General features: G+C 42.2%; 1 protein-coding gene and 1 long non-coding RNA gene across 4 annotated transcripts in view; one reads left to right on the top strand and one right to left on the bottom strand.

The window, feature by feature from the left end:
• The window catches only part of LOC102020557 (L-lactate dehydrogenase C chain), a 29,222-nt gene extending 4,326 nt beyond the window's left edge, over window positions 1-24,896 (bottom strand). The window contains exons 1-7 of one of the 3 annotated variants that reach the window (XM_005380416.2): window positions 24,749-24,896; window positions 23,997-24,131; window positions 22,360-22,477; window positions 16,017-16,190; window positions 12,228-12,401; window positions 8,565-8,682; window positions 968-1,091 (exon numbers count right to left, since the gene is read on the bottom strand). In XM_005380416.2, coding sequence (XP_005380473.1) covers window positions 968-1,091; window positions 8,565-8,682; window positions 12,228-12,401; window positions 16,017-16,190; window positions 22,360-22,477; window positions 23,997-24,122 — 834 coding nt within the window. In that variant the 5' untranslated portion in view covers window positions 24,123-24,131; window positions 24,749-24,896. Of the gene's footprint in view, window positions 1-967; window positions 1,092-8,564; window positions 8,683-12,227; window positions 12,402-16,016; window positions 16,191-22,359; window positions 22,478-23,996; window positions 24,132-24,654; window positions 24,720-24,748 lie in introns of those variants that run through there. The other 2 variants (XM_005380415.2, XM_013511839.1) reach the window with 2 other exon arrangements.
• A 147-nt stretch (window positions 24,897-25,043) lies between these two features.
• Window positions 25,044-26,068, top strand: LOC102020328. Its single transcript, XR_260225.2, has 2 exons — window positions 25,044-25,168; window positions 25,519-26,068. It is a non-coding gene; the product is annotated as an uncharacterized LOC102020328 (long non-coding RNA).
• The last annotated feature ends 139 nt before the right edge of the window (window positions 26,069-26,207 follow it).

The following is a 26,207-nucleotide window of genomic DNA, read 5'->3' as shown; positions in this document are numbered from 1 at the left end:
TCAAGACCAGCCTGGGTACAAAGTGAGCTAGCTCAAGGCCAGCTGAACTGCATAGCGAGATCCTGTCTCAAAAAGACAAAAAAAAAAATTAGAAAAGATAATGTGAGAACCCAAACCTCTTTATGTACAGATTTTAGTGGCCCGGTCCCTGTCTTCTTCAGCCTCGCCCTCACTCTTCCCTTTGCCCTTGCGCGTCAGAACAAGGCCTCTTCCCGGGTTCCCAAGCGCTCTCTCCTCACAGCACCTCAGACACTGCACGTGCGATCCTCCTGCCTGGAACAGTAGCTCTGCCTCCAGGTTAATCCGCACTCGTTACTGGGATTAAGTCACATTTCATTTCCTAGGGAGTCTTCCCTAACTACCAGCTATGCCTCTTCACCAGAGTAGCTAAGACCTTGTTGTATATCCTTAGCCGTTTGTAATTTTTCATTACAGTACTTATCACCTTTTGTTATTATTTGTTTACTTTTATCATTATTTTATTAATTCTGTTTCTTTCATTAAATTCAATAAGGTCATGGGGCCTTTTTTTTTAGTACTGGGAATTGAACACAGATAGTATGGAGCTACATCTTCAGCTCTTTATTTTTATTCATTTTTAAAATTTTATTTGATTTTATCTATTTTGAGACAGAGTCTCGCTGTGTAGTTCAGGCTAGCCTCGAACTTGCAGCAATTCACCTGCCTCAGCCTCCCAAGTGCCAGAATTACAGGCATGTACCACCACGCCATGCTTTTTAAAATTTTGAGACAGGGTCTATCTAAATTGCTCAAACTTAGTTTGAACATTCTCCTTCCTCAGCCTCCCAAGAGCTGGGACTGCAGGAGTGCACTGCCATGCCCAGAAGGGTCTGTCCTTTTTGTTCACAGTTATATCCTCCACTTCCTGTAGAATACCTGACATACAGAAGGGGCTCAATAAGTATTAAAGGCAAGAATGATAAATGAATTTTTAATTTAAGCCTACCTTAACCAGAGTGGACACTGGATGCACTCTCCTAAGATTTTTCAAAATTGATCCAGCCAGATTTGTCACAGACAGTCCAATCGCCCAGGAAGTATAGCCCTTCAGCTTGATGACCTCATAGGCGCTGCAGTCATAGAAAGGAAGTAATTTAGGAGAAATCAACTCAGAGAAACCATAATAGTCTTCAAGTATCCATTTTAAAGTAATCTGTATGTTAATGCCTCTTTATTAAAATTGTCTCAGAGATTTCTTATCGAAATTACTTATAAATTACTATACTGTTATGGTACCTTAAATGTTATATTTTCATACATTTTCTCTTTTTTAAAAATTTTTTTTATTTTAAAGAGTAAAAGAAGGATAACATAATAATAGAGGGGGCTTACCAAATTACAGACAAAGTGGTAGGAAATTATCAGTGGTTATTGTTTTACATATTGTTATCTACAAGATATTTCTCAGGAAAACAAATAGACAAATGATAGTGAGTTACAGACAAAAGAGGTAGGAGATTATTAATAGTTGTTGCACTATACTTAGGTATCTTCAAAGTGGCTTCTAAAGAATATAAATAGAACTAAACATGAATGACCTACTGAATAATCATTCAATAATTCTCAATGGTTGTTGTACGAAACACATAATAATAAACATGGATCCATTTATGAAATAGGATAGGAACAATGCAAACATTATAGAGTTATGGATAGATTAGTAGGAAAATATCAATGACTGCTGTAATACATGGTGGTATCTTCAAAGTGGTTTCTCAGGAAGACAGAGATACACAAGAAGGATCTAACAAGTAGTTATAGCCTAAGGGTTGTCAAAAATCAAGTGAGCCATCTGGGGCGAAAGCCATGTTTTGTAGCATTTTCTCTCCAGCTTCCCATCTCATTGGGACCCCACAACCAGTTAGTGTCCTCTCCCCAACTGTCAGCACACGCAGAAGGAATCCTGCTGCAGACTTCTCCGGAGCTCCACCACAGCCTATACTGTCAGGGGAAGAATGGCTTCCAGTGAGTCTCTGCAGGTATTGTGCAAGGTCCTCCTGGTTTACAGCTGCTGAGCGGCTCTCGTGACCCCAGTCCACAGGACCTCTGACTCCATGGGCTTAGTCTGCATTCTCATGTTCTCTGAGTCCTTGTTCAGCAGCTGCTCCTCCGCTGGCTCTGGACCTTTCTTGTTCCCAATGGCAGGAGCAAGAGTGGCCCATTGTATGGCATATATTCCCAGAGGTTGTTCAAATTTGAATGATTCACACACGTCTGTGGGTGGGCATCTACAGTCGGTGCATTGTGGGCCAATTGTGTCACTGTTTCTCTGTGTCATGATAGATCTCAATTGAGCAGTGGCAGCCAGCCTAAGGGCCAGCGCGCAACAGCACTCACCGCCGCATGGCTCCCCATGTGCTGGGGGCCCTCCCTCCGGGAGCCTACGAGGCAGGAAGCTAGCCAGCCAGAAGACCGGTGCTCCCCGCCCGTGGCTCCCTGTGCACTGGAAGCCCTCCCTCCGGGGGCCTACGAGGCAGGGAGTGAGCCGCCGGTCCCAAGACCGGCGCTCCCCGCCCTTTTCATACATTTTCAAGATTCACTTTAAATATCAGTCAATTCACCTTTCTTTAGTCAGAAAGACAGAATACAAGGATATATGTGCCAGTCAGGATAACTTAGTTTTTACTATTTTTGTACTGTTGCTTAAATATCCAAACATAGAATCTGATTACCTTGAAAGTTACCACCATCTCTCTGATCATTTAAAATTGTTACTGATGTGCTGATATAACTTCATACAGTTGTAAACTGTGTGTACATATTTTCCCTAAAAATATATTATCAAATGAATAATAAATATGTAATGGAAAATATTTGTAATATATTTTCAAAGAAAAATAGTCCTTGAAATATTGGACGTTTTTTCTCTCTGGGTTATAAAAACACAAATTTTATGAGCACTTTAGAATTATATCAATCCAACTTATTAATAATGATTATTTTTAGTGAAAAGCTTATAGGTAAGTTTTCTTTATGCTTTTCTGAATTTCCATATTTTCTACAGTAGGTATATATTGCACTTTTGTGTTGCCACCCACAGTGATCTGAGGTTTAGACAGTCAAACTCTCAGGACAAAAAGCTTTTAACTTAGCACTGAGTTTATTTAGCCTCGAGAAAGAATTCTGGTCTACCGCCATACCACCCCAAACGCGCCTGATCTCATCTAAGAAAGAATACTGGAAACAGAGGGTCTACAACATCATCATTCATATCAGGAGATCTTAGCCCCAGGCACAATGCTAAGGCCTGTACGCACATAATACCCGTGGTCCCATAAGGCTGATGTATGTACAGACAACCTCGGCACAGGGAGACTGATCCAGAACTGTGCCAGTTGTGTTGTCCTGTGATTTGACTGTCAGTTCAAAAACAGGGCCACAATTTGAGGCCATGCTGACTGGATGTCAGAAGTACTTTTAGGACTGGGGGAACAGCTCAGTGATACAGGCCTTGCCTAGGATGAACAAGTTCCTGATACTAACATTAAAAAAAGGTGTTTTAAGATCTTTAAGTCAGTAAGACCGAGACTGTGGGGTATGTAAAAAAAAGGAGGCCCTGCCTAGTAATGAGTGGACTGATGGCATAGCATTCATGAGTCAAAAGAAAGCTCTGTGGTAGATCACGGGGACAGATATTAGCGGTGGAAGCCGGAGGGCGTATTTATTCTCTCAGGAATAATCAAAATGGATTGAAAGGAGGAGAAATTTGAGAAAAATGGCTAAAACATAATCCATTGGTTGCTCTTTACCGTACTGATGAAAATAAAACTTCTGGGGTGAGCAGGGATGGGGCCAGACTGGGTGGCACTGGGTGGCACCGTATGCCTGCACCAAGTGCCACCAGCACTTCCCCTGGAGGCATGTCTCGGGCAGCAGCTGTGCGAGGGATGTCAGTGCACAGCCTGTCGTGCAGGGCACCTACTGCAGGACCGAGTGCCAGTAGGACAGTAAAACCAACACAACGTGCAAGAAGTGCACTCAGAATGCTCAGCTGTGCGGAAGCCCAAACCGTGGCAGTACTGCCACTTAACTGCGGCATTCACTGGCAGTAAATGCCAGCGCCGCACAGACTCAAAGAAGCATGACTGCCGCGTTCCTGTGAACAGTGCAAGTGGCAGAAGACGACGGGAAGAAATGGCCGGGAAGCTGCCGTGCTGGCTGTGCGCGCTTTCACACCACAGTGTCCGTCAGAAGGCCGAGGCGCAGAGAAAGCACCTGACCACACTCTCGCCCAGCTCCAGGAGAACGAGCAGTACAGCCGCCTCAGGGATGGTAGCCTTTACTATGGCCAGAAAACACTTCCACATCTTCAATTCAAAATGAAATCCCAGCCGGGCGTGGTGGCACACGCCTGTAATCCCAGCACTTGGGAGGCTGAGGCAGGAGGATCATTGCAAGTTTGAGGCCAGCCTGGGCTACAAAGTGAGCTCAAGGCCAGCCTGAACTGCATAGCGAGACCCTGTCTCAAAAAGACAAAAAAAGAAATCTCAAAGAAGAAAATCCAAGTTTGAGTCAATCCCAACTAACGAAGACAGCTTTTCCCAGACCTGGCTCTGGACTCACCAGGCACTGACCACTCTGTCATCATCGGGCAACAGAAGGAAGAGAGGGCTGCTCTGCAGACGCTGCATCAAAAGGACCAGACAAGACTCTGTGAGCAGACAGTCTGGCGCATGCACAGCCATGCTCTGTGCCACTATTTACAATAGCTAAGATGGAGTCGACATAGATGCCCATCAACAAACGAATGAAGGGGCTGGGGATTTAGCTCAGCAGCACAGCACCTGCCTGGCAAGCGCAAGGTCGTGAGTTCGATTCCAGTACCGGAAAACAAACAAACAAAAATGAATGGATAAAAAAAAATCATGTATATATACATGATAGGGCATTGTTCCTCCATAAAGAATGAAATATTGTCCCTTGCAGGAAATGACTGAAACTGGAGGCATTACTGAAGCAAAATAAACAAAACACACAAAGCTACTGGAATCTGCCTAGGTGCTCATCAGTGGATGGACGTATAGACACAGTGGAATATTACTCAGCTATAAAGAAGATTTGAATCCTGTCATTTGCAGCAAAGTGGATGTAGCTAGAGGCTGTGGCCTTAAGGGAAATAAGCCAGACACAAGAAGACAAGAACCCCATGTTATCTTTCATATATGGCAGTTAAAAAATAGTCCACCTGAATGTGGACTAGTGAACAGTGACTACTAGGGACTGGAAAGTGAGAGGTAGGAGAGGGAGGATGAGCAAAGGGAGGTTGGATTTCTTTTTTAAACAATCCTTCTTTGTTTGTATCTTTTTTTAAAACAGGGTCTCACTATGTGGTGCAGGCTGGCCTTGAACTCACAGCAACTCTCCTGCCTCAGCCTCCCAAGTACTGAGATTACAAGCATGCGCCACCATGCCCAGCAGGAGATCAGATTTGATCAGTGCGTGCTATATGCATGCACTGAGATACCACACTGAAACCCTTTATATGTATAACTTATACATGTTGATCAAAAATTTTTCAAACTGTGAAATTTTAAAGCATACAAAAAGCTGCTGATATAAAGCAGTGGTAAAGAGAACAGATGAAATAGAACAGTTGTTTTTTTTTGTTTTGTTTTGTTTTTGTCTTTCTGAGACAGAGTTTCGCTATGCAACTCAGGCTGACCTTGAGCTCACATTGTAGCCCAAGCTGGTCTCGAACTCACAACCATCCTCCTGCCTCAGCCTCCAGAGTGCTGGGATTACAGGTGTGCACCACCACGCCCAGTGTTTTGTTTTGTTTTTTTGAGATAGGCTCTCACTAAATTCCTAAATTTCCCAGACTATGATCAAACTTGTGATCCTCCTGCTTCAGCCTCCCACCATTCTGGGATTACAGGTATGTGGTAAAACAAGTAGCTATGTTTAATAAAGACTTGTTAAAGTTTATATATATATTTTTTTTTTAATTTTTCTTTTTGGGTGTTTTTGAGACAGGATCTCACTATGCAGTTCAGGCTGGCCTCAAACTTGCAACAATCCTCCTGCCTCAGCCTCCGAGAGCTGGGATTACAGGCGTGTGCCACCATGCCCGGCAGTTTTTATATGTTTTATGAGCACACATTTGCAGTACATAATGTACACAGTGTGGGGAGCAGGTAATATACATACACGTTTTAATTCTTCTTTCATCCCCTTCCCCTTCTTCCCCTGTTCCCTCCGTCTCTTGATCCCTTTCCCATTTGAGAAAGATCTCACTGCTTCCTATTACCTATCTTTCGTTTTCTCTTTATTTATATTTCCCATATAAGAGAAACTATGTGATATTTAAGCTTGTGTGTGTGATTTATTTCGCTAAACATATGGTTTTAAGGTGCACCCGCTGTCCTACATATGACTCAGGTTTATCCCTCTTTATGGCTGAGTAGTACCCAAACTGATCTACACTGTAAACTGAACGCTGTTAGGACTGAAAAGCCCCCAATTAAATCACAACGTCGTTCCCCTGCAGTTGTGGGTTAGGCACTGGCAAATCAGAGGCCAATCCTGTAAAAAAAGGTCAATAGTTTTTAGATAAATAATAGAAGGGTCTTTTAAGTAGAGATCTAAATAGGGTAAATACTCTAACTTCGGATCTTGCAGAGTTGAAAGGACTCACTGGAATGATTTCTGATCTGTAACATGTTGCACTCCTTGCAGTTTGTTCTAGTGTGGCTCTTAAACCTCCCTCAGGGCTGGAGATATACCTCAGAGGTTCAGCGCTTGCCTAGCGTTCACTAGGCCCTACATGCCTAGTGAGTTTTTAGTACCACAAAAAACAAAACAGAAGCCCTTAGATGTCCCCCCAGATGCTCAGATGCTGAAAGCCTTGCTCTCACCCGACGGCTGTGCTGGGAATCACGGAAACCCTGGGAGGCGGGCTGAGTTAGGACGTAGGCCATTGGCCAGGTGCCCTGGAACATCTTGTTCCCCAGTTTCTCGCTCGCCTCTTTTTGCTTCTTTCCCCTCCCTTCCCCTTCCCTCCCTCTTTCCCTCTCCCCCTCCCCCTCTCCTCTTCTTCACCCCTCTTCCCTCCTACACACCGTCCTGAGCACCATAAGGTGAGCAGCTTTCCTCCCCCCCACACGTCCTCGCTCACCACAGGCTGAGGAACAACCAGGCCAGGCGACCACGGACTGCACCCATGAGCCAAAATAACCCTTTCCTCTTTACACTGTTTTCTCTTAGGTATTCTGTCATACCAATGGAGACCGGACTAACACAGCACTTAAGTCATATAGCACTTTATTGGGAAATGCGATCTTAATCATTGGTCCCTTATAGCAACAGTGCTTCAAATTCAAAAGTACACTTAACCATTAAGTGTACAGTACCACAGCATTAACTATATTTACATTGTTGTTGTGCAATCATTACATCACCACCCTCTGTATCTTCAACTTCCAAACTGAAACTCTATTGGCTTAGGTTGCATAATTAAAAAACAAAGGTATTACACACTTGTAACACCAACACTAAGAGGCTGAGGCAGGAGGACTGAAAGTTTGAGGCCAGTCTAGGACACACACAGAGTTTAAAGTCAGCCTGGACTACATAGCTAAATCCTTTTTCAAAAAAACTCAAAAAGAAAAAAATTAACTTTTCAAACTAACAAGTCACTTAGACAATACAAACTCACTAGAATCACTTTTTTGTTATATTATGTGACTATTTAAATCTATGCCACAATTCTCACACATTTTTACAGAGTTGTTATCACAAGTATACATAAAATAGACTTTGTGAATATCCAAAAATGAGTTTTAAATCCTGTAACTTTTACTCATATGTGACTTGGCTGTAGTATGAGGGACGATCATGTGTGCTACTCAGATTCACATATACACAATCAGGGGCTGGGGATTTAGCTCAGCAGCACAGCACCTGCCTGGCAAGCGCAAGGTTGTGAATTCGATTCCCGGTACCGGAAAAAAAAATATATATATATACACAATCAGACGCTTCATTTATGAGAACACATCATTACTTTCTGATCGTCTGCATCCACTTCAAGCTGTATGATGAGCATTCAGTAAGTTCCAGGCACTGTTCCTCCTGTATGTACGTACTTAATTACTCTACTAGTCACCCTCTAAGTAGGCCCTATAATCACCTCCATTTTTAAGATTAGTACACTCAGCATTTGGTATCTTAAGTAACTTCCCAATATTACACCACTGGTAAATAAACCTGGCTCCAAAGTCCATGCTGTGAATCACAACGTTTTATTATCTCTCAAATATATATGAGCTCCTGTAAAATACATACTTTTTCTTTTGGGGAAATGCAAGCAAAGTAAAGCTATGCATACTATATCTGTATTTGAGGATTTTCATACACCTAGAATTATTATCTCACAAAAAGCAAAGATAAGATAGCAGCTTTTGCTTGTGATTTTTTTTTGTTCTTTGGAAGTACTAGGGTTGGAATCACCGCACCACGCAAGCACTCTACCATGAGCGAAAAGCTCATCCCAAAATTTATGCCTGGCAATTGTTAAGGAAAGAGAACTGAATGAGTACTGTTACCTTTCAACAACTTGTTTATGGACAGTTTTCCACTGTTCTTTGTCTGAGTCAGTTCCTAAGTCAGGGTTCAGAGACTTTAGAGGAACACCAGCAACATTCACCCCACTCCATAAAGGCACTAAAAAAAAGTATATATACACATTTAATGTATATACCATGTATTATTCTTATTTTATATATTTATGTTATGTACAATATATTTTATATAGTATTTTAATATGCTATATTATATTTATATATTTATATAGAATATGTATATATACCAAAATAAGCTCTGCTTGCTAATAGTGCATCAGCTATTTGAGTTCAGTATCATGTTTTTTAAGATAGGTTACTAAATTACATATATAAAAATAGATTTCAGCCGGGTGTGGTGGTGCATGTCTGTAATCCCAGCACTCAGGAGGCTGAGGCAGGAGGATCGCTATGAGTTCTAGGCCTGCCTACGGTATGAAGTGAGTTCAAGGCCAGCCTGAATTTGATAGTGAAACCCTGTCTCAAAAAGGCAAAAAAAAAAAAAAAAGTTTCAAATGGAACAAAGGAATTATAAGAAATAAATTACAAAGTATTAGTCAAAAATGATCCCTACTAGACTAACAGCAGATTTCTCAGCAGAAACTTGCAGGCCAGTAGAAAATGAGATGACATATTCAGAGGGCTAAATGGGTATTTGTATGTGTCCAAAGTTAAACTGTTGAGTCGGACGTGGTGGCACACGCCTATAATCCCAGCACTCAGGACACTGAGGCAAGGGGATCACTTGGAGTTTGAGACCAGCCTGGGCTACAAAGTGAGCTCAAGGCCAGGCTGAACTGCATAGTGAAACCTTGTCTCAAAAAGACAAAAAGAAAAAAAACAAAGTTATGCTGTTATTAGCTTAAAGCATACTTCTATAAAAATAAGTTTATTGTATGTAAGCCCCGAAGTAACCACATTTTTAGTATACGTGCTGCCATAGCAAGCAACACAAAGTAACCACAAAGAAGAAATTATAGCACATGCATGAATAACTAAGAGAAAGAAATCAAAGCTTAAGAACTCAAGCAGCTTTTCGATAGGACGGCCTAGACCTGACGTCAGCCTGGGAAGTGGGTGATACAAAAAAGACAGTGCACACTGGCTTTTGTCACTGTGTTTGGTCTCGTATGGTAGCCCACCCTTATGCTGTCAGGGTACTTCTTTTCCTATTGTTACTAGGCCCAAACTTGCTTGCAAAGCATGTTTAATTTCCTCCTACCGGGACTGGGGATTTAGCTCAGCAGCATAGCGCCTGCTTGGCAAGCGCAAGGTTGTGAGTTCAATTCCCTGTACCAGAAAAAAAAAAAAAAAGGAATTTCCTCCTACCTTTAATAAAACTCTGCTACCACTAAAAAAAAGAAAGAAATCAGAGTTTATCACAAAAGAAAGACACCCAATCACAAAGACAAAAAGGAAAGGAACAAAAGATCTACAAAACCATAAGAAAACAACTAACAAAATGACAAAGGTACATCTTTACCTTTCAGTAATACCTTGAATGTAAAGGACTCAATTCCCCAATTAAAAGACAGAGTGAGTAAATGGATTTTCTAAACAGCCAAGACCTAACTATGCTGTCTACAAAAAAGCGCACTTCACTCCCTAAGGCCATGCCCACACACTGCCAGTGAGGGCTTTAAAAAGGGTCATCCGCTCAAGTGGAAACCAGAAGAGCAGAAGTATATACTTACACCAAATAAATAAGACTTTCCAGGCATGGTGGTGCACACTTGTAATCCCAGCACTTGAGAGGCTGAGGCAGGAGGATTACTGCAAGTTTGAGGCCAGCCTAGGCTACACAGTGAATTTAAGGCTAGCCTGCACTACAAAGTGAGACCCTGTCTAAAACATACATACATACATACATACATACATACATAAATAAGACTTTAAATCAAAAACCTACAAAACACAAAGGACATGACTGCCGGGCATGGTGGTGCATGCCTGTAATCCCAGCACTTGGGAGGCTGAGGCAGGAGGATCATTGCGAGTTCAAGGCCAGCTTGGACTACATAAGAGAATTCAAGGCCAGCCTGAACTGCATAGTGAGACCCTGTCTCAAAATAAGTAAATAAGGGCTGGGGATTATAGCTCAGTGACACAAGCATCTGCCTGGCAAGTGCAGGGTCCTGAGTTCAATTCTCGGTACCAAAAATAAATAAATAAAAATTAAAAAGTAAAGAAGATTCTGTAACTAGGCGCAATGATGCACATCTGTAATCCTAGCTACTCAGGAGACTGAGGTAGGAGGATCACAAATTCAAGGCCAACCTGGGGGCCAGGGATATAGCTCAGCAGCACAAGCACCTGCCTAGCAAGTAGAAGGTCCTGAGTTTGATTCCCAGTACCAGAAAAAAAATCAAGGCCAACCTGGGCAACTCAGTAAGACTCTTTTCAAAACTAAAAATACAAAGACCTGGGGAAAAAACAAAGAAAGAAAAATACAAAGGGCAGGGGATATAACTCAGCGGTAGAACATTTACTCTGGGTTCCAACTTAAAAATGGGCAAAGTATTTGAACAGATATTTCTGAAAAGAAGATATATAAATTCCCAACAGGTACATAAAAACATGCTCAATGTCACTGATCAGAGAAATACAAAGCATAAGTACAGTGAGACATCATCTCTCCCCAGTCAGAATGGCTATTATCAAAGAGACAAAAACAAAAAACTAAATATAACTATGGCTATGGGGGAAGGGGAACTCATGTCCTACTGGTAAAAATACACATTAGCACAACCATTATGGAAAACAGTATGGAAATGCCTCAGAAATTAAAATCAGAATTACTATATAATCCAGCAATCCTTCTACTAGGCATATAATAACCAAAGGAAATGAAATTAATACATTAAAGAGATATTGGTATAACTATGTTTATTGCAGCACTATCTACGATAGCCAAGATTTGGCATCAACCTAAATATCCAATAACAAGTGAATGGTTTTTGGCAACAGCAGACCCGGAGAGATCTAGCCCTGCCAAGGACGTCAGATCACCTTGTCTAAAGCGTCTTTTCAGTGGCTTCTCCCTACTTCCAAGTCCCCCAGTAAAATGATGTGGTCCTCCCCCCCAAAAAAAATAATAAATGGATAAAGAAAATGCAGCTGGAACAGCTGAGGAGATAGCTCAGCAGCATAAACACTTGCCTGGCAAGTGTAAGGTTCTGAGTTTGATTCCTGGAACCAAAAAATAATAATAATAAAGTAAAGAAACAGTAAAAGATACCAAGGAAATAGTAACAAAATAAACTGTATACAGATATAGTAATCTCAGAAAAATATACTCTAAAGAAAATAACTACTAGCTAGGTGTGGTGGTGCACACCTGTTATCCCACCACTCGGGAAGCTGAGACAGAAGGATCACTGTGAGTTTGAGGCCAGCCTGGGCTACAAAATGAGTTCAATGCTGGCCTGCACTGCATAGTGAGACCCTGCCTCAAAGACCAAAAAAACAAAAAAACAAAAAAAAAAAAGAAAAGAAAATAAGCCGGGGATATAGCTCAGTGGCACAAGCACCTGCCCGGCAAGCGCAAGGTCCTGAGTTTGATTCCTGGTACAAGAAAAAAAAAAAGAAAAAGAAAATAACTACTAGTAAAAATAGGTAGTTACCTGCTAATAATAGATTTTTACTTACCACTAGAATCACCATGTTCTCCAATAATCCAGCCATGGCAGCTTGCAGAATGGACACCCAACTTCTCTCCAATTAGGTAACGGAAACGGGCAGAGTCTAGATTACAACCACTTCCAATTACACGAGTTGCAGGTAAGCCACTTATCTTCCAGACCACATATGTCAAAATATCCACTGGGAAGAAAATTTCATGTTAGAAAAAAATCCATAGTAACTTCTTTTTATAATTTGCTTTTCTAATAGGTTGATGCGATGTCTTAGAATCAAATACAGAGTTGGTACAGAGTTCAAAGTGCAGCAAATAAACAAAGAAGTATGGGTAATCAGTTACATGTTAATTAAAATGTTAAATTATTCACTACCAGAATTTTAAAGGAAAAAACATCTTTTGAGATACAGTATGTGCCCATCTGTATATCTAATGATCAGTCAATTCTACCTCCTTAATCACTCTTTTAGACTCTTTCCATTACCACATCCTTGTCTAAGCCATCTGGCATCTGTTACCTAGAATAACGCCACGAGCATGCCCGGGGCTATGTGCAGGTGTGTCACGTGCTCAAGAAAAACAGGAGGCTGAGTTCTGTCTGACCCTGAGGCTCTGAGGAAGCAGGAAGTGATGGCTAAGGCAGAGCTGTACACTACCTAGCTGAGTGTTGAAGACATGCCCCGACACCACACACACACACACATGCACAGAGCTCTCCAGAAATAACTGGAAGCTAGGTTTTGGTTCCTGGCATTTAAGGAAAGCTCTATCCAAACATTAGCTGACCACTAAAAAAATTCCAGGAGAAAAACTTCTATGGCTGTGCACAATAAAAGATACTCTACAGAATTACTTCACAACAGACGTGAAACAAACAAGGAACAAGTAGCAATGACAACAAACCTTGGGGAGAGGGAGAATTTGATTTACTGAGCTTTCTTATGATTTTCAGAATGTTGTTTTTAACAGAAAATTATGAGGCCCATGAAGAAACAAGAAAGTATGACCCATGAATAGAGAGGGTGTTATGGTTTGTCTGTGTGTCCCCCGAAAGCCTCATTCGGCCATGGGGCAGGCTTTTAAAGTTTGATTGATTAGGGGTGTGAGAGCTGCACCCGCCCTGGGGTGGATAGTTTGCATATGTAAGGCAGAGGAAAAGGGTGCTTGAGGCAATTCCTCCACCATTCCTGGCTTTTGTTTTGTTGCTTTGCTGTGTTCTGCTGCCCTGAGCTGTAGCTCTCTGCCATGTGCCACTCTGCCTTATAATCTGCCAAGTAAGGACTGAAACCTCCACAAACTAAGCGAAATAAACCTTTCCTTCCTTAATTTTGGACGTCAGATATTTTGTCCCAGCAACGAGAAAAAAGTAACCAAGACAGAGGGGCATTCAATATGAACACTCCCTGAGGAAGTCCAGACAGAGATTTACTAGGCAAATACTTTAAGTCAATTATTTAAACTATGTTTAACATGCTAGAAGAATGCATGTTTCACAATCTAAAGGAAATACAACAGTGTCTCAGCAAATATAAGCTACCAACAAACAGGAATTATGAAAAGGAAAAGGAACAAATGAAAATTCACAAAAAACAAAGTAAAAAAAAAAATCTCCTTGGAGTCAGGGATGTAGCTCAGAGGTTACAGCACCTGCCTGGCAGGTGCAAGGTCCTGAGTTTGATTCCTGACACCAAAAAAAAAAGTGAGAAAATTCACTAGAATGGCTCAACAGCAGATTGACGAGTCACTGAGTCAAAAGAATCACTGACTTAAAAGATGAGAAATTGAAAATTTCATCTGAGGAACAAAAGAACAAAGAACACAGAACTGTAGTTGCACAACATTGTGAACCTCCTATGTAGCACTGAATTGCACACTTGAATTAAGTGTATGTTACATGAATTTCACTTTGATTTTTTTTTTGTACTAGTAATTGAACTCAGGGCCTCACACTTGCCAGGCAGGCACTGTACCACTGAGCCAAAGCCCTGGTCCCACTTTGATTTTTAAAAATGAAAGATGAACAAACCTTAAGGATTTTTTTGTACACTAGCAAGAGAACAAATATACATTCTCTGGCAAAACTATCCTTCCAAACCGGAAGGGCTGTAGGGTGGCTCCGTGGAAGAGTGTTGCCTAGCATGCACAAGACCCCGGGTTCTACCAGAGGAGGAGGAGAAGTACACAGAGGAGGAGAAAGGAGGTGGAGATGAGATGAGATTAAAATTTTAAGAACTGATAATGTCAAATGTTTGCAAGGATATGATGCAACTAGAATTCTCTTACAGTGCTGGTAAGAATGTTAAAAATGTACAACTTTGAAAGTCTCTGGTTTCTTTTTGTTTGTTTGTTTTTTGTTTTTTTGTTTTTGATTTGTTTTGTTTGGTTTTGTTTTGTTTTGTTTTTGGCTTTTCTCCGGTACCAGGAACCGAACTCACGACCTTGCGCTTGCCAGGCAGGCGCTTTTCCGCTGAGCTAAATCCCCAGCCCCTGTTTTTGAGACAGGGTCTCGCTATGCAGTTCAGGCTGCCTTGAGCTCACTTTGTAGCCCAGGCTGCTCTCAGACTCGCAGCGATCTTCCTGCCTCAGCCTCCTGAGTGCTGAGATTACAGATGTGCACCACCACACCCAGCTCTGGTGGTTTTAACAGAATTTAAACACACATTCACCATATAACCCAACCCAGGTTTTCATCCAAAAGAAATGAAGACATACAACTATGCAAAGACTTATACATACACAGTCATGTCAGTTCATAATAACCCCAAACTGGAAATAGCCCAAATACCTACAAACAGGTAAACAGAACATTTAAAATATATAAATACAAGAATATTCTAACCAGGTGTGGAGATGCAGCACTCAGGAGGCTGAGGCAGGATGGTAGTGAAGTAAGGACAGACTGGACCACATAGCAAGATCTAGTCTCAAAAAAAAAAGAGAGAGAGAGAGAGAAAGAAAGAAAATACTATTTATCAATATAAAAAGGAACAAATTGGCCTGTAATCCCAGTACTGGTAAGGCTGAGCCATGAGGACTGCTGCAACTTCAAGGTCAGCCTGGGCTACATAGTAAGTTCAAGGCCAACCTGAAAAATAAAAAAAAGCTGGGTGTGGTGGCACATACCTGTAATCCCAGCACTTGGGAGGCTGAGGCAGGAGGATTGTTGCAAGTTCAAAACCAGCCTGGGCTACAAAGTGAGCTCAAGGCCAGTTTGAACTGCAGAGTGAGACCCTGTCTCAAAAAGACAAAAATAAATAAACAAAATACAAAGGAACTCATCACCAATATGGTACTGAATAACATGAATTATTTCCAAAATAACTATGTTGGGTAAAAGGAGCCAGATAGAAAAACCATTTTCACTGTGATTCCATTTATATAAAGCCCCAGAGAACGAGGCTGGAGGTGGAATGAGGGATGAACTGTAAAGGCGCCAAAGGAAACTCTCAGAGGTAACAGAAATGTTCTGTACCTTAATCTAGTGCTCAAGAGGCTGAGGCAAGAAGATCGCCACAAGTTAAGGCCAGCCTGGGCTACAAAGTTAGTTCAAGGCCAGCCTGAATTGCATAGTGAGACGCTGTCTCAAAAGGAAAAAAAAAAGAAAAAGAGAAAGAAAAAAGAAATGTTCTGTACGTTGATTATGGTGGTAGTAAAGTGATTACATTTTTTAAGGCTTTTTGCATTGTTTCTTTGAATGAGTACAGTTTATTATACATATATGTCACCTCAAGGAAGTTTAACAAAATAAGGAATGATATGGAGATAAAATGATATGGTACAAGACAGGAGAAAAGGCTCACCCGGATTTGAAACGATGAGCATCTTGCAGTCGGGACTGTGCTGGACGATGGGAGGAATGATTGATTTCATGATGTTCACATTGCGCTGGACCAGAGCAAGGCGGCTTTCCCCCTCCTGCTGCCTTGCACCTGCGGTGACAATAACTAACTTGGAATTTGCAGTTATCTTGTAATCTAAAAAAGGAAACAAGACAGTATTTGGATCCAGGTTGCTAAAGTCATTGTGTCTTAACTCTTAAAAAACCTACTGCAGGGGTGGGGATTTAGCTCAGCAGCACAAGTGCCTGCCCGGCAAGCGCAACGTCCTGAGTTCAATTCCTAGTATCAAAACTAAACCAAAAAAAAAAAAGTTCTATAACTTAAAAAGCCCATTGCATATTCTTGGTATCAAAGTGCTAATCTAATCCCAGCACACTGAGGCAGGAGGATCATTGTGAGTTCGAGGCCAGCCTAGGCTACAAGGTAAGCTCAAGGCCAGCCTGAACTATATAGCAAGACATTGTCTCAAAAAAAAAAAAAAAAAGGAGCTGGGATTTAACTCAGTGGCACAGCACCTGCCTGGCAAGCACAAGGTCGTGAGTTTGATTCCTGGTACCGGAAAAAAACCAAAAACCAAAAAAGAAAAAAAAAATCCAAACTTGGTTGTAAGCCCAATAATAACAGGTTCTCATCTCATATCCCTCCCTCTTTCACAGTCTTACCATCTTCTACGTCTGCAACATGTGCACTATTCATAAATGAAATGGTTAAAAACATCTGTGGACAATCAATGACGTACCACTTGCTCCTTCTCATTAGAGCTCACAAAACCTTCTGTTGTCAAGTTATTATTCATACAGACAAGTATATGAGATGTGCATTTCTATTTTTAAAATATTGAACTCTGATAAAAGCCACAGGAATTGGTAGAACACTACCAACACCTTGAAAGCCCCAATCAGACTGCACACACATCTTTCCTCTTCGGAGGTTACCAACCAAAGAAGCTTTACCACCTATGCACATTTTTTATGGATTTTTTTGTTTGTTTTTTGGAGATAGGATCTTTTTTGTTCTTTTTTTTTTCTGTCTTTTTGAGACAGAGTCTCACTATGTAGTTCAGCCTGAACTTGAGCTCACTTTGTAGCCCAGGCTGGCCTCAAACTCGCAAGGATCCTCCTGCCTCAGCCTCCCAAGTGCTAGGATTACAGGTGTGTGCCTCCATTCCTGGCTATGTCTCCATTTTTTTTTTTTTGGGGGGGGGGTACAGGGAATCAAACTCAGGACCTTGCACTTGCCAGGCAGGTGCTTGTGCCACTGAGCTATACTCCCGGCCCTGGAGACAGGATCTTGCTGTGTAGTTCTGGCTAGTTTGGGAGGTTATTTATTTATTTATTTATTTATTTGGTTGTTTTCTGGTACTGGGAATCGAACTCACAACCTTGCACTTGCCAGGCAGACGCTATGCCACTGAGCTAAATCCCCAACCCCTGTTCTGGCTAGTTTTGAACTCACTATGTAGCCCAGGCTGGTTTTGAACTTGCAGTGATCCTCCTGCCTCAGCTTCCCATATGCTAGGTTTACAGGCATGCACCACCACCTCCAGCACCTATGTGTACTTAAATAACACTAACTTTTGTCTGTTTTTGAACCATAAGGTGTGTTCCTTCAGCTAAGTACAGTATTATGAATGTTATTTATCCAAGTTAATATGTGTCCCTGTAGTTCATTCACTTTCATTGCTGTGTGGTATTACACTGCCTAATTTATATAATTTAGTACTGGTATTTAACTGAATTGTTTCCAGCTTGGGGCTACCTCAAATTAAACCACAATATTCTTTTACATATCCTAATGTAAATATGCACAGGCTTCACTTAGTATACTTTGGAGTGCAAGTCTTGGGTTTCCAGATAAATTTATGTTCAACTTCACCACATAAACTTTTTTCAAAAAAATCATTTTCTAGCTGAGTGTGGTGATACACAAGTGTAATCCCGGCCTTTGCAAAGCTGAGGCAGGAGGATGGACAGCTGAAGGCCAGCCTGGGATACACAGCAAGCTCAAGGCCAGTCTGGACGACATAGCTCAAAAAAAAAGTTATTTTCCTGTAATGCACTCCCACAAGCCGTGCATGAGAACACCGATCATTCCATGTCCTCACGCGGAGTGTTACCACACTTTAGCCAGTCTAATGGGTATGTAACTGTATATTGATATACTGTTCATTTTCCTTTCCATAGTTGAGACTGTCTTTTCCTATATTTATAGGCCACTTCAATTTCTTCTTTTGTGAAATGTTCTAACCTTTACATTTTTCTATTGGGCTATGTATATTTATCTTTTTTCTTTCTTTTTTTTGGTACCGGCAATCAAATTCATGACCTCGCACTTGCTGGGCAGGTTCTGTGCTACTGAGCTACATCCCCGGCCCCGTATATTTATCTTAGTCATTGTAAAAGTATTTTTACTTAAAATACTATTCTTCTGTCAGTTATGTTGCAAATATCTTCTTTCACTTTATAGCTACACTTTTCACTCTTTTAGTGTCTTGTGTTGTTACTGTGGGGGGGGGGGTTGTTTTGTTTTGCCATTTTCTCCAATACTGGAGATTGAACCCAGAGCCTCGTGCATACCAGGCAGGTGTTCTACCACTAAATTACATCACTAGCCACACCCCATCCTGCTTTTTTTTTTTTTCTTTTCTTTCTTTTTTATGACAGGTCTTGCTACATTGCTCAGGTGTGTGTGGAGCTTATGATCCTCCTGCCTCAGCCTCTCAAGTAGCAGTGATTACAGGTATGTGCCACCACACCCAGCTACCAGCTACAGTGTCTTTTTTGTAAACACAAACTCTTAATTTTATTTTCCTTGTGACTTTTTACCTTTGTGTTTAAGAAATTCTCTCCTCACATCTGAAATCTCAGCACTCTGAGGGGCTGAGGCAAGAGGATCACAAGTCTGAGCCCAGCTTGGGCAATTTAGTGAGATCCTGTCTCAAAATAAATAATTAAAACTAGCCTAGAGATGTTGATCAGTGTGAAGGTCCTGATCTCCAGTACCACCACCACCAAAAAAAAAAAGGTTTTATAGTTTCTTGCTGTATCCTGTTTTCAAGTTTGTTCTAGAATAATCCTATTTATTTTGTAATTTGTTTCTGATAATTTTTGAAATCTACAGTGGCCTGTTTGTCATCTCTGTTCATTCTTGTTCATGCATTTTCTTATGGATTATTCTGCTATGAAATGTTCACTGGAATTTTATTTATGAAAGTTCTTCGAACCTGTAATTCCCAGCACCCAGGAGCCTGAGGGAGGAGGACTGCTGAGAGTTCAAGGCCACCCTGGACTACACAGTGATGTCAAGCCTGGCCTGTAGTGATACCATCTCAAAAGAACAAAAATCACCCGGCATGGTGGCACACGCCTGCAATCCCAGCACTTGGGAGGCTGAAGCAGAAGGATCACCATGAGTTTGAGGCCAGCCTGATCTACAAAAGGAAACCCTGTCTCAAAGAAACAAAACAGGAAGTTCTTTGAAGCTTAAAAAAAAAGTGAGTTTACTCCAGAGAAGAGCTAGCTTATTGCTCCAAATTCTTAGCAGTCATTTCCCTCCACTAAAGTATCTGAGAAACTCAACTTTATTTGCCTGGCTCCCAAGGGCCAGGAAAGAATTCTTTCTAGGTCATCCTTTTTGTTTTTAGGTTTTGTGTTTTGGGGTTGTTTTATTTATTTATTTATTTATTTATTTATTGGTACTGGGAATCGAACTCAGGACCTTGCGCTTCTGCCACTGAGCTATGTCTAGGATGATTTTAAACTCATTATGTAGCCTGGGCTGGCCTTGAACTAGCAGCAATCCTCCTGTCTCAGCCACCCAAGTGCTGGGATTATAGTTATGCACCACCATACCCGGGTAAGTCATCCTCATATTATGGATATATGTCTGAAATTGGTAAACAGCAGCCTCCAGCTTGTTTGTTTTTTTTTTGTTGGAGGTTTTGTTTGTTTTTTGTTTCTGGTGTTTGTTTTTTATTTTTTATTTTTGGTATCAGGAATCAAGCTCAGGACTTTGCACTTGACAGGCAGGCGCTGTGCCACTGAGCTATGTCTCAAAAAAAAAAAGGAGGAGGAGAGGAGGAGAGGGAGGGGGACAGGGAGAAATGGGAGGGGAGGAAGGCAGGAGGGGGAGGAAGGGAAGAGGGGGTAAGGAGGACAAGAACAAGAAGAAACTGCAAAATTCCAATCAGCTCATGCCTGTAATCCCAGCACTCAGGAAGCAGGGGTAGGAGGATCATGAGTTCAAGGCCAGCATGGTCTACATAGCAAGACCATGTCTCAGAAACAAAACAAAAAGCCCCCCAATCAGCTGTGCTATACTCAAAAGCCTTGCCCTAAAATCAGAAAATTGACAAATGAATTAAATACATGTTTACAATATCTTCAACAATTTTAAGTCAAATAACTACTTTCAGTGCCAATCACGTTAGACAAGTGGGTTTCCAGTATAGCATAATCAGTGAGATTATATTACCACAGAGTGTACTCTCCACTCCAGTCTATGATACAATAACTGTTCTCCTCAATTCTCGTGAGGCTTCTTAGTTGGTCAATACATGATAGTCATGCTAACAGGACCAAATTTTCCACTCCTGTGTTCTATGGTCTTATGCTATGCTTTAAAACTTGCCTCTGTAAACAGAAAGAAAAAGGTGTGCCTGGAATGGTGACTCATGCCTCTAACCCCAGCAATTCGGGAGGGTGAAGCAGGAGGATCACAAATTTGGCCTAGGCCACTTAGCAAAAGCCTATCTCAAAATAAAATTTTTAGGACCGGCGATGTAGCTCAGTAGCTCAGTACCTGAATGGCAAGCAAGAGGCTGAGTTTGTTTGTTTGTATTTTTTTGTTTTTGTTGTTTTTTGTTTTTCTTCCGGTACCAGGAATCAAACTCACGACCTTGTGCTTGCCAGGCAGGCGCTTTGCCCCTGTGCTAAATCCCTGGCCCCACAAGCCTAAGTTTGATTCCTGGTACGATAAATAAATAAACAAAAAAAAAAAAATTTTTTTTTTTCGGTACCAGGAATTGAACTCATGAGCTTGCACTTGCCGGCCAGGCGCTGTGCTGCTGAGCTAAATCCCCAGCCCCAAAATAAAAATTTTTAAAAGGGCAGAACATGCAGTCCAGTGGTAGAGCACCTGCCTAGCATGCATGAGGACCTTGGATCAATCCCCTGTACCACAAAAAAGGAAAAGAAAAAAGAAAAAAACCAGGTGAAGGGGCTGGGGATTTAGCTTAGCAGCACAGCGCCTGCCTGGCAAGCGCAAGGTCATGAGTTTGATTCCCGGTACCAGAAAAAAAAAAAAGAAAGCCAGGTGAAAGAATATGGATAAACATCAGAATGACAAGTTTCAAAACAATTTACATACTATAATGCTGGTTAAGTAAAAAGTGCATAGAAAAGGAGCCAAGCATGGTGGCACATGCCTGTAATCCCAGCATTTGGGAGGCTGAGGCAGGAGGATCTCTGTGCATTTGAGGCCAGCCTGGGTTACATAGGAAGACCCTGTCTCAAAAAACAAAAAACAAAATAAAAAAGGAAAAAATAAACAATCAGGGCCAGGCGTGGTGGTGCACGCCTATAATCCTAGCACTTGGGAGGCTGAGGCAGGAGGATCACTGCAAGTTCGAGGCCAGCCTGGACTACAAAGTGAGCTCAAGGCCAGCCTGAACTGTGTAGTAAGACCCTGTCTCAAAAAACAAACAAACAAACAAACAAAAAACCCAATCATTAACAAAAGAGAGTCAAAGTATTTTTTTACATTTTTCTATATTTTTCAAATTTCCTCCAATTACAATGAAATGTTTCTTCAAACAAAACAAAACCAAACAAAATTTTTAAACCAGGTACGGTAGCATACACCAAGGCAAGAGGATTGCAAGTTCAAGCTCACCTTGGGCAACTCAGTGACTTAGCAAGACCCTACTTCAAAATAAAGAATAAAAAGGGCTGGATTGTAACTCAGTGTAAGGCCTCCGGTTCAATCACCAGTATGGGAGAAAAAATATCTTTTAAATTGTATGTCCTGCCGGGCCAGGTGGCCCATGCCTGTAATCCCAGCACTTGGGAGGCTGAGGCGGGAGGAACGTTGCAAGTTCAAGACCAGCCTGGCCTACAAAGTGAGCTCAAGGCCAGCCTGAACTGCATAAGGAGACCCTGTCTCAAAAAGACAAAAAAAAAAAAAAAAAAATTGTATGTCCTAATAAGACAATGATATTTTTCATTTTATACTTGTTGACATCAGTTTGGTAAAATTCACTACTTATTTTAAAGTCTGAAAATAACTTTATAAAACTAAAACTAACCTTTTCCAGAGACAATCTTTGAAGTACTAAAGAAAAGACTGCCGTGCTGAAGATCCATGGTCTCCCCCTTCAGTTTGTCCTCCGCAACATCAACAAGGGCAAGTTCATCCGTCAAGTCCTAAAACACATGAAAGTTCTGAATGAAGTGTTCCTATTAAAATATTTGGAGAATAAGAATATTCATGTGGCTACTTTATAATAAGAGAAGTCTCACATTTTTACTTGGGAAGAACGACATAGAAATAGTTGCTGAACGTGCCAAAAGCCAAGGTACAAACAGGAAGGTCAAACAACTACTAATTGCTTCACTTTCACATAATTGCTAGAATTTTTTTTAATTGTTTGAGGCACAGTCTCACCATGTGGCCCAGCTTGGCCTTGAATTCACTAGCCGGGCGTGGTGGCGCACACCTGTAATCCCAGCACTCTGGAGGCTGAGGCAGGAGGATCATTGCGAATTTGAGAACAGCCTGGGCTACAAAGTGAGCTTAAGGCCAGCCTCAACTGCATAGTGAGATTCCTGTCTCAAAAAAAAAGAACTCATGGCAATCCTCCTGCCTCAGCCTCCCAAATGCTGGGATTATAGGCATGCACCACCATGCCCAGCTTGTTAGAATTTTTTTAGAATTGGTTTACCCCCACCTCCTTCACGTAACCGGTTTTTTTTGGGGGGGAGGTACCAGGAATTGAACTCAGTGCCTCACATTTGCCCCATAGGCACTGTACCACTGAGCTAAATCTCCAGACTCCTGGTAACAGTTTAAAACCAATGAAAAGCTTTAAGTTATTTAAAAGGATTTTATTATTTTTAACATCAAAACTAATTTCTTCTTGTGTGAGAGGACAGAGTCAACAGAATGAAAAGGCACTTCATAAGATGAAATATTTTGAAAATATTTGCAAGTCATATATTTGATAAGTACTTAATATTCTGTAGATACAAAGTACTACAACTCAACAACAAAGACAGTCTGATTTTTTATTGGGCAAAGGATTCTGATACCTATTTCTCCGAAGATGATATACAAATGGCCAATAAACACATGAAAAGATGCTCAGAAAACAAGATAGAAAAAATAAAGGACTTCCACTGTTATTTTTACCAAATTTTGTATGTTTTGTTTTACAATGAGCATGTAATGCACATTTCTTTAAAAAAATTTAAGTATAACTGAGTGTGGTGGTTGGTATATGCCTGCAATCCCAGAACGCTGAAAGGGTAAGGCATGAGAATGGAAAATTGAAGCCTAATTTGGGCAATTTAGCAAGCCCAAGTTTCAAAATGAAAATTGAAAAATAAAGGGACTAGGGATAAACCTCAGGGCTAAGGCCCTGGGCTCAATCCCTAGCATTGGTGGAAAAAATAGTGTAAATCCTTGATTTAAAAATGATTTTAGCCGCCTGTGGTGGTGCACCCCTGTAATCCCAGCACTCGGGAGGCTGAGGCAGGAGAATCACTGCAAGTTCGAGGCCAGCCTGAACTACATAGCTAGACCCTGTCTCAAAAAAAAAAAAAAAAAAATCAGATGAGAGGACGTATTTTTGCTGTCAGGGGATTAGACCTGCGACCCTGAACTCAACATCCTGAAGACCCACAAGTGTTTCCTTGGTTTCCATAGGATGGACTTATCGCTTACCTTCAGTAAGACAGTAATAGCACAAGCCATGCCTACGGCACCAACTCCAACTACGGTGATCTTACACTGGGAGCCTTTATCTTCTGCAACTAGATTTTCGATAAGCTGGTCCTTGACAGATGACATTTTGAGTACCTGATAAGGAAAATGCAGTTTCAATGGACTCAAACTCCCTAAATCGATCACCTCACAATTGTGATGAATAGGCCTCACTGGACATCTAAGGACTACGTGTACAGCTGGCAGGATGTAGAAGGCAGAGAAGGGAAGCCAAAGAATTTCCCGGTCGAAGACCGCGAAGGGAAGGCCGGGCATGGTGGCACACGCCTGTAATCCCAGCACTTGGGAGGCTGAGGCAGGAGGATCGCTGTGAGTTCAAGGCCAGGCTGGACTACAAAGTGAGCTCAAGGCCAGCCTGAACTGCAGAGCGAGATCATGTCTCAAAAAAAAAAAGACCACGAGGGCAAGCGCCGGGCGTGGTAGTGCACGCCTATAATCCCAGCACTCGGGAGGCTGAGGCAGGAGGATCGCTGTGAGTTCGAGGCCAGCCTGGGCTACAAAGTCAGCTCAAGGCCAGCCTGAACTCCATACTGAGACACTGTCCCAAAAAGACAAAAAAACAAACAAACAAAAAAACCCGCGAATGGAAAGCCAAGACCTGCGCATCAGTGGGAGGGGCCGGGGCATCCACGGCCTCTGGTTTCTCCCCGCCCCGACCACAGTTTTCACCCAGCACCAGAGGCTCATAATACTTTGGCGCAATTCAGTAGAAATGGCTCAAAACGCACAAGGCACTGCCTTTTAGGAGGTAAGAAATCAAACAGCGACTCCACAAAACGACACCAACGACGGCCAAGGTGCGAAGCCCGCTGACGGTTACTCCCAGGGGCAGCCACGCACCGACGCGCTAACGCACGGCGTGTGCGTCACGCGCAGGCTCCGCCCCCGAGCCTCCGCGCAGGCGCACTGGTCCGCACTGGCAACCGTGACTTCAGAAGCCGATCCCGGAAAGGCTCCCAAGTCCTGAAGGGACAGCGCACGGTCTGGAGCGATCACATTGAAGATGGGCAGCTCGCGTGGAACGAGCCTCTGCGGCCCTCCTGGAGAAGACTAGCCTGACTTGCTGCTTTGTGAGAGGGCGTGCAGAATAGAACTGGGCCGGGAATTTAAGGGTAGGAAAGGACTGGGAATGATGAAGGTCGGACGTTTTGATGATGCGCGTAGTACACTCTTGTCCACACATTTATTCTCAGGCAATTTAAAAATTATCAATTACCGGGCGTGGTGGTGCACGCCTGTAATCCCAGCATTCGGGAGGCTGAGGCAGGAGGATCGTTGCGAGTTTGAGACCAGCCTGGGCTACAAAGTGAGCTCATGGCCAGCTTGAACTGCATAGCGAGACCCTGTCTCAAAAGACCAAAAAAAAAAAAATTTTATCAAGCTCCGTAACTTTAGGACTAAGGGTGGTGACAAAGGGTTAAAACCCTCAACAAAATCTCTCTGCTCACTGGATCTTGCCCAGCCAATGGTTGGGGCACTGCACTGCGGGAAGGTGGCTAGAAACAGCACAAGACACAAATCAGGACAGATTCATGCTGCCCAGAGAGCCCGGCCCATCAGGGGAAACGTAACATTCCTCATGTTAAATTGGCAAGTATTTTTTTACATTCATATAGAGAGAACAATACCTACATGAGTAGGATACTACTGTGGTTTACATTTAGAATGTCCGATTCGCACGTGCTCAGAGGTGGGGCTTCGGGAAGGTGACTAGCCGTGCGGACACTGTACTCAGTGGACTCATCCATTGATGAGTTTATGGTGGAGTGCGCCTTAGAAGCTAGGCCTGTTGGGGAGCGGGTCTTACAGCAGGGAGGGGGAACATGGCGGTCAGCTTCTTGTCCCCTGTTCCTCCCTTCTCTGCCTACTGGCTGCTATGGGTTGGCAGCCTCCTCTGCTAGGCCCTTCTGCCATGCCTGTGTCAGCCTTCCAGCCACCATGGAATAAACCTCCTGAAACCAATGAGTCCTAATAAACCTCTACCCCTTTAAGATGTAGGTGTTTTGTTCCAATATCGGGAAAGTGACTAATACAGGCAAATTATGATTGGCATTACTGGGCTGGGGATTTAGCTCAGCGGCAAAAGCGCCTGCCTGGCAAGCGCAAGGTCGTGAGTTCGGTTCCCGGTACCGGAGAAAAACCAAAAAAAAA

This window comes from Chinchilla lanigera, unplaced genomic scaffold (genome assembly GCF_000276665.1).
Source record: "Chinchilla lanigera isolate Chin_1 unplaced genomic scaffold, ChiLan1.0 scaffold00013, whole genome shotgun sequence".
Lineage (NCBI taxonomy): Eukaryota > Metazoa > Chordata > Mammalia > Rodentia > Chinchillidae > Chinchilla > Chinchilla lanigera.
The sequence above is the reverse complement of the archived record's forward strand: the minus strand, read 5'-3'. Positions and strand labels throughout refer to the sequence as shown.